The sequence below is a fragment of the Neomonachus schauinslandi genome, chromosome 7, assembly GCF_002201575.2.
Source record: "Neomonachus schauinslandi chromosome 7, ASM220157v2, whole genome shotgun sequence".
Lineage (NCBI taxonomy): Eukaryota > Metazoa > Chordata > Mammalia > Carnivora > Phocidae > Neomonachus > Neomonachus schauinslandi.
Genome location: NC_058409.1, coordinates 98,053,251 through 98,062,086, shown reverse-complemented (window position 1 = coordinate 98,062,086; position 8,836 = coordinate 98,053,251). Strand labels below are relative to the sequence as shown.

Here is an 8,836-nt window from a genome sequence, read left to right as displayed (position 1 = left end):
ACCTATGGAATTTAATACACCGCCGCATAGAAAAATTCATCACCTCTCCCTGTGTGATGAAAAATTAAGGCTTTACTTTGTGTTTTGTAACCAGCCACTGTATTTTTATAAAGAGAGGCCGAACAACTCTACTAAACCGCAGGGAACAAAAACTCCCAGTACATTCTGGAATGACATTCTGGCCAATCCGGCTGCCAGAAAAGACCTCAGCCAGGACAGGGTGCGTGCAGCATCTAGTTCGATCTCCTCCTCATTGAAGACACTTTAGGAAATTCTCCAATGAGAGACGCTTAGGGGTAGGGGGCGTGGTCTCAAGGGGCGGAGACTTTGTCTCCGGGATAATGGGAAGTGTGTGCTAATTGGCTGAACTTCCTCCCTCCCAGACCAGCCCTCTTTGGACCGCTGGGGCCATCCATCAAAAGAACTACACCAATCAGAGGCTAAAATCCCCCCCTTCCCTTCCCACCAGGGGAAAGCCCCGCCCTCCAATATATGACTCAGTCGCTCCGGCGCGGCCCCTTCGGCTCCGAGCTGATCCTGTGGTGGGCAGTGTCGTCAGGGCGGCGCTGCAGAGACCTCCACCCAGGACGGCTCCCCCTCCCCGGGCCTCTCCCCTCTTACCCGCGAGTCCCCTCGCCTCGTGGGCCTGTCGGATCTGATATCGTGGAGTGAGGTGAGAGCAGGCCCGGGGAGGGTGGTTACCGCTGAAGAGCCGCAGTCGCGGTCAAGGTGAGCTGGGACTTCGGGGTTGACTTCGTGGTGCGGCTAGGGAGCAGGGTTGGGGGCGTGAGGTGAGGGATAGGTCCGGCCTGCGCTCTTTTCCTCGATTAACTCTCCCGTTGCTGTAAGCAACAAGTCCAGGCTAGTCCGAGCTTGGAGGGGCGGGGCCAGATCCGACCTCCTGAGAGTGTTACTGTCAGGTCGGCCAGCTCCCAGGGACCAGCCCAGGGCAAAAAGAGCTGGACCCATAAAGTTAGAGGTTCCTCATTTGCCCACCCCTTCCGTCGCGCAACTTTAAAGATCCCCTGCCTACCTGTCTTTCACTTGGGAGGTATCCTTGTATCTGGGGCTTAGCTTGTGGCCGGGACATAGAAGCTGTGGAATACCGATTCTTAAAATTAATGAAACTCCCAGGTTCATTTTGCAACTTAAATTAGTCTCCCGCCCTCACTACGTGTTCCTGTAGCACCCTTTAAGTTTCCTTTCCTGACACCAATAAAAGTTAACAATTATTGAGCGCCGTGCGTCAAGCATTGTGCAAAACTCTACGTGAATCATGTTAATTTAATTTTAACAGCCATTCAGAGAGAGAAATATTGTTACCTCGTTTTACAGAGGTAGAAATAAATTCATTATTATTACCCAACGTTTCTTAGGTACCTATGTGCTAAGCACTATACCTAGGTGATCTCATTTTTCCACACAAGCCTCTGAGGTAGGTAGTAACCTCATACCCACTTTACAGATGATGAAATAGGGATGAAGTAAAATTAACTAACATTAACAGTTTATACTGTTAATATATGGCAGAATTACATACTACCATCTAATTTCAAAGTTTTGGCACCCATCTTACAGCATTGATATTGTTATCTCTTGACAATGAATGACTTGAATAAATATTTCTTGAAGATTTGCCTTTTTTTTTAAGGTATGGCTCATGCCCTCTAGGAACTCACAATTTAGGATGTGACCAACTGGTGGGATGGGAGGTGGGGGGGGATTGTAACAGATGGCACTTTGCAACGACTTAGATTCACTAGCGGCATTGGGGAGGGGAGACTTGTGTTATAAAGCACTTGGCATGATACAAGGCAGGAAGGGCTTTTCTTACACTCCTTTCTGGGCCTTGTTCTATATATAGATGATAGAGGTACTGACAACAACTGACTCTCAGAAACTGCTACACCAGCTGAATGCCCTGTTGGAACAGGAGTCGAGATGTCAGCCAAAGGTCTGCGGCTTGAGACTAATTGAATCTGCACACGATAATGGCCTCAGAATGACTGCAAGGCTAAGGGACTTTGAAGTAAAAGATCTTCTTAGTCTAACTCAGTTCTTTGGCTTCGACACGGAGACATTTTCTCTTGCTGTGAATTTACTGGACAGATTCCTGTCCAAAATGAAGGTATGTTTAAAGCTACATTACACTGAGTATTTCTTAGTTTTGCTTATTGTGTTTTGGAGATGGAATTGCTCTAGCTTTGGGATGGCATTCATAAACTTGATCTTTTTTATTTTCTTCAAGTAGCCAAAACATTGTGATAGTTCTGTGTACGTTCTGTATACGTTCTGTACACAGAACGATATGATGAATGCTTCCTTATAATCAAGAATAATGCATCGTTAAATTTAACTTCTGACATTGAAAAATAGACTAATAGCAAATAATTGCAGACTCTCCCAGTATGAGAGTTGGCTGTTGTTTTTAAATTGAAAGAAGTGTGTTAGAGGTAGAATGCTAGATTGTGGTTAAGAATTAGAGGTTTGTTTTTTGGTGGGTTTTTTTTTTTTTTTTCTTTTTTTGGATGCTGTGAACCACTTGGTCGGTAAAGTATATTTCTTAATCTCCAGTCATATATAAGGTTCTAATTGTTGTGGCCTTAGACCTATTCAGATCTTGCTTATGCTTGCCATTTTTAACATCAGTTGGCATACAGTTGAGAAGAGAATATCTTCTGAAGGAGAAGCATTTATATAATTATTTCCCTATACTGGATAAGCAGGACATCCATGTAGCTTTCAGAGCTTGCTTAACTGTTAAATACATCGGCCTTCTCTGTGCCAATGGTCATTCATGGATGAGATGATGTGACAACTGGAATGGAACTCATCTTTTAGTCCTCAGTACCTAACACAACACGTCATATACAGAAGAAACTCCATATTTGTTGAATTGGATGGTTCAAGAAACTTGCTCGACAGATTAAACTATTCTTTAGGCACCTTGTGCAAGCCCTACCTTTGAATCTATAAATGTTGCACAGATTAATAATATACATCTGTCCCTTGGGGCGCCTGGGTGGCTCAGTTGTTAAGTGTCTGCCTTAGGCTCAGGTCATGATCCCAGGGTCCTGGGATCGAGCCCCGCATCGGGCTCTCTGCTCCGTGGGAAGCCTGCTTCTCCTTCTCCCACTCCCTGCTTCTCCTTCTCCCACTCCTCCTGCTTGTGTTCCCTCTCTCGCTCTGTCTCTCTCTGCTAAATAAATAAATAAAATCTGTCCCTTAAGGATATTACAATCTTACATGAAAATAATATTTGTACCAATAACTATCAAACAATGCAAGGCATAATAAGAAAGATAATTAAACCAAGTATGTTGCTGAAGGGGTTCCAAGAAAAGGAGGGTACAAACACTGGTAAAAGCTTCTTAAAGTTTCATTTAACTTGGAACTTAGGATGGATAGAAGTTTGACCCTGTCACATTGTAGACATTCAGGCAATGATAAATAAGAGAACGGTAATGGATAGAGCTTTACAGGCAGAGTAAAACAGTGTGTGCTAAAGTATTTAAAAACGATTTTATGTGTTAACTACAAAGAAAACAGCCTGGAAAAACACAACATCCTAGAAATAAATTTTGTGTACCTTCCATAAGCAGTTTTAGTCCTTCTATAAGCCTTTGACCAGTTAATTTATTTGGTCCAACTAGAACTTAGTGCTTACAGTTCTATAATGATTTAGGAAGGAAAAAAAAAAGAATTTATGGACTGAAGTCAAACATTATACTGAAACTTAGTCCAGTTTCTCCAAAATTAGTTGCAAGTGGGTACATAGCGTCGACAGGCTGCAGTTAAGGTATGATTAGATCTCGTTAACTCCTGCACAGTTGAGAAATAATACCTCAAAGATACATTTTCATAATGATGGATCTGATTATCCTTTATGTTTTTTTAATTGAAATAAGCTAAAACATGGGCTTATTGTCTTTTTTAGGTACAGCCCAAGCACCTGGGGTGTGTTGGGCTGAGCTGCTTCTATTTGGCTGTTAAATCAATAGAAGAGGAAAGGAATGTCCCGTTGGCAACTGACTTGATCCGAATAAGCCAGTATAGATTTACGGTTTCAGACTTGATGAGAATGGAAAAGATTGTATTGGAGAAGGTGTGTTGGAAAGTCAAAGCTACTACTGCCTTTCAGTTTCTGCAACTCTACTATTCACTCATTCAAGAAAACTTACCATTTGAAAGGTATGTAATCTTTGTTTTGACCAGAGGAGATTTGGAAATCAGAATGGTATTCTGGATGTTGCATAAAATCAGTATCTTGGGATAATTCCAATCAAAATAAGTAAAATGAGAAAAAAAAAAAAGTAAAATGACAGCTGCAGCTTCTTGGATTTCACTTCACCGTCCAGCAGAAGTGAGACTTTAAGTTGTCAACAGCTTTTTGAAGTCTGTGAAGGCTAATTCTTGGGATTAAAGGACATTTCAACATTTTTTTATTACATTTTCCACTTTACAGACTACTTAACTCATAGAACCTAGTAAGTAAGCATCTAACAGATTTATGGAAAAAGAACTTCAGTAGCTGCAGAAATAGATTAAAATGAGAAGAAAAATAACTTGATGGTTGTGATATGATACTTTTTTGGCAGGGGTGGGGGGGAGCAAATTATTTAAAATTCATATATGGTATCTTTGAGAAGTTAATGCCCCTGAAAGAAGGGGAATTCTTCAAATAATTTATTTTCTGTGATAAGTGTGCATAAACTTCATTTTAAAATGACTTTTTTGTTGTTCTAAACATCTGTCTTTTGACTACATGTAAAATTATCTACATAAAATTAATCTCATTTTCATTTTCTATTTAAAGGAGGAATAGCCTTAATTTTGAAAGACTAGAAGCTCAACTTAAGGCATGCCACTGCAGGATCATATTTTCTAAAGCAAAGGTAAATATTTTATAAAGATTAAACCTATTTATATACCTATTTTCTATTCAACACTTACTTTAAAATTTATCTCTTTTAGCCTTCTGTGTTGGCATTATCTATCATTGCACTGGAGATCCAAGCACAGAAGTGTGTAGAGTTAACAGAAGGAATAGAATGTCTTCAGACACATTGCAAGGTATGTCAAGGTCATAGCCTAAATGGTGTTAACAGCTGTAAAAAAAACTAAACCACTTGTACTATCTCCTGAAATAAAATGAGTTGTCATGTGTCTGTTTGAAACTTGAGTAGCTTACTTATCCTCAAATTTATTTAACAAGGAAAGACACATGTTAGTAAGATTGCAATTATTGCTGTGGTTAAATACTATAGGACTTTTGATTTTAGAGAGAGCGAGCAGGGATGGGGGGGTGGGGAGGAGTGAGAGGAGAGAGAGAGAATCTCAAGCCGACTCCCCACTGAGCGTGGAGCCTGACATGGAGCCCGATTCCATGACCGTGAGATCATGACCTGAGCTGAAATCAAGAGTCGGATCTTTAACCACCTGAGCCACCCAGGCCCCCCATGCAAAAATAAATATTTTTATTGACTAATATTTTTTTTTTACTTTATGTACAGATAAATGGCAGAGATTTGACCTTCTGGCAAGAACTTGTATCCAAGTGTTTAACTGAATATTCATCAAACAAGTGTTCCAAACCAAATGTTCAGAAGTTGAAATGGATTGTTTCTGGACGTACTGCACGGCAGTTGAAGCATAGTTACTACAGAATAACCCACCTTCCAACAATTCCTGAAATGGTCCCTTAATTGGTAAATGTGGTTCATAGTTACTCTCCATATGAAGAAAATTTTCTAATGCTATAGTTTTATTCTATAATTCAAGAATTAAAATTGAATTCTTTTCAAAATAAACAAGACGGAGTTAGAATAGCAATGGGGAAAATGACTTCACTGATCTAGTCAGTTAATATTTTGAGGGCATTTACTACCTTCAAAATACAGTACCCTAAGAGTAAGGAATTATCTAATCTTTGGTATGTACATTAGCCATTTCATTAAATTATCAGCTTAGAAAATCATATCCTCCGGGACACCTGGGTGGCTCAGTCGGTTGGGCGTCTGCCTTCGGCTCAGGTCATGATCCCAGGGTCCTGGGATCGAGTCCCGCATCGGGCTCCATGCTCAGCAGGGAGCCTGCTTCTCCCTCTGCTGTGCTCTCTCTCTCTCTCTGACAAATGAATAAATAAAAAATCTTTAAAAAAAAAAAATCATATCCTCCTTAATAACCTAAATTTTAAAAGAAACACTAAGACACTATTTTTCACACCATTTTGCTATATGTAGACTTTAAAGTTAACACAAGCCTGAGCAGGACAACAGAACCAAAAGTTTGAATGGTAAATTATCTAGTTTGAGACTGTTAGCTTATAAGCTTGTATACCATTGCTATAGCAATTGGAACACTGGAAAGTAGTTATATGCATAAAAAAACAAAAATTTCATTACTAATATAGGATATACATTCTTGCCATCTGAATTTAACGGAGTGGTGATTTAACTTTTTCCTACTCAAAACTAAATGTTAACACATCTACATGTGACATGATTATAAATCTTTGATTAAACAGTTCATTTTTAACAGCTGATAATATCTATGTTTGGCAGAATTCTAATAACTTGATTTTTTTGTTTGTTTAAATAGGATTGTTACAGCAACAAAAAGCTCTTCTCTGAAGCCTTTCTCCACAATCCGGAGCTATGGATTCCATAATGTTATAATGGATTTAAGCTGTGAAGCCTCAGAACATCACAACTAGATTAGCATTGATGTTCTCAGATTTGGGAAAACTACCTAATTAACAAACTGTAGTGGAATTCAATTAAATTTGAATTCATCTGTGAGGCATATGAATCAAAGCTAAGAGCATAAATGTGAAATGTTAATAACAAGCCTGGGAAGGTAAACTGTGAATCTTCATTTCTAACATTGACCCAACCTTCTATATTGGGTCAGTATATTGTATTTAGGTGTTCTTAAAAGTGGTAACCTAATTAAATTCTAAATTAGGAGGTATACATCAAAACCAACATTTCACAAATGCACTTTTAAGGCATAACAAGAAGGGTCACTATTAGGCAGTGAAAATGGTTTCTTGGTATCTATAGTGCAAGTAATAGATAATCCAGAGATTGGACTTTATTGATACTTGGGAATTACACTTAAATTTGAAGGCATTTTATAAAAGGAAAACTACACGCCTAGTCATTTTGGCATATTAAGTTATCTTTAATATTTTTTCTAAAAAGCCGGTGATGTTTATATCCATGATGAAATTTACACAGTATCTACTGCCTCCATCTAATCCCATCAAGAAAATTTGTTTTTATTGTATTAGTAATTCAAAATAACTTCGCTCCAAAAACTTGCTGATTTAACACTCCAGAAGTTTTTACTAAGGGCTGTTTTTACTAAGCAGTTTTTATAAAAACTGCTATTGCTTCTAATTTAGAATTCTTAAAGGAAGAGAATATACTTTCACTAATTGCCCCTCCTGTGTCAAAAGAAAGTCTAAAAAAGTAAGTAGGCATCTTCATAATTATAAAGTTGTTAAGGTAGTATTCGAGATCTTCTATTAAGTCAGTGACTATAAGGAGATCTACGGCATTAAAAATGTTGTAAACACGGCGGGGAGTCTGCTTCTCCCTCTGACCCTCCCCCCTCTCATGTGCTTGCTCTCTCTCATTCTCTCTCTCTCAAATAAATAAATAAAAATCTTTAAAATAAAAAAAAATTTAAAAAAAATAAATAAATAAAAATGTTGTAAACAGTTACTCAGTGCAGCAAGTAGCCTGAGTCCATCCATTAATGGCTGTACCCAATTTTGACATCATGTTATCAGTAAATGTGCACTGGAAAATAAACCAAAGAACCACAATATATCTTATACTTTTATGAACTGTGTTCTATGGATAACTTGTTTTCCCAAAAGGCTGATATATTTCAATAATTTGACTACATCAGTGTTAATTCTGAGTTGGCAGAGGTAGTCTAACCAACTACCATTATGTTTTGGTACTAAGGGATATTATCTTTCAATAAAGTTATTGAAATGCATTCCTTTGCTGGGTAGTTCTCTTTGTTTCTGTTCTGATATAACTGTGATACCAGAACCACAATAAAAAGCTATCTCCACTCAGTATATTTAAATTTAGCGGGAAGATGCACGATAGCAGAAACAATACCTCTGTTAATAGTATAGCTATTGCCTAATTGATGCTTTACTTTCTAATGGCTTTTCAGAAGACACAAGATTAGGACAAATATGTTTAATGTGCATTAAAAAGTTGGTGATGTAGTATTGGTAACTTGTCATTTAGATTCATCACTACTATGGATATTCTCAATACAAATTCACCCTTATATTCTGCCAAACTGAAGTTCTGTGCAAACTGCCTTACCTTAAAAGGCATCCCAGCAAGGTGGTTGTTAATGACACGTAATTATGTTAGTCTGCTAACATATTGTGTTAGTCTGCTGAGATTGGTAATTGGAACTGAAACATAGGATTTTGAAGTGTTCATGTTTAATTAAACTAAGAAGGCAAAGTGAACACTGCAGAGTTATTGAAACAAAAAAGGAAAATTCCTTTTGCACTTGACTAAGATTAGATATATTTAATAATCCCTCTTTTCAGTGTAATTTTTAAAAAGGGCACCTGAACCTTATGTATTTCTACTTATGAGGCATACTATCTAAAACAAGAGATGGGTGCCTGGGTGGGCAGTCAGTTGAGCATCCGACTCTTGGTTTTGGCCCAGCTCATGATCTCAGCGTTGTGGGATCAAGCCCTGCATCTGGCTCTGGGCTCAGCATGGAGTCTGCTCTCTCCCGCCTCCCTCTGCCCCTCCTGCTCATGCCCTCTCTCTCTTTCTCAAAT

At 38.6% G+C, this 8,836-nt stretch overlaps 1 protein-coding gene across 1 annotated transcript; it reads left to right on the top strand.

Annotated features, from left to right (window-relative positions):
- Positions 1-476: 476 nt before the first annotated feature.
- On the top strand, positions 477-7,654 carry CCNG1 (cyclin G1). The gene is made up of 7 exons (XM_021698049.1): positions 477-729; positions 1,865-2,128; positions 3,938-4,191; positions 4,817-4,895; positions 4,975-5,073; positions 5,514-5,708; positions 6,601-7,654. Exons 2-6 carry the CDS (start codon positions 1,865-1,867, stop codon positions 5,703-5,705), a joined length of 888 nt encoding a protein of 295 aa, XP_021553724.1. The 5' UTR covers positions 477-729; the 3' UTR covers positions 5,706-5,708; positions 6,601-7,654.
- The last annotated feature ends 1,182 nt before the right edge of the window (positions 7,655-8,836 follow it).

What these genes read in the sequence shown, in the direction of transcription:
- CCNG1 (XM_021698049.1), top strand. Translation starts at nt 1,865, where the DNA reads ATGATAGAGGTACTGACAACAACTGACTCTCAGAAACTGCTACACCAG. An exon ending in GAAAACTTACCATTTGAAAG is followed by an intron (nt 4,192 to 4,816) that starts GTATGTAATCTT and finishes TTCTATTTAAAG; the next exon opens with GAGGAATAGCCTTAATTTTG. An exon ending in GTCTTCAGACACATTGCAAG is followed by an intron (nt 5,074 to 5,513) that starts GTATGTCAAGGT and finishes CTTTATGTACAG; the next exon opens with ATAAATGGCAGAGATTTGAC.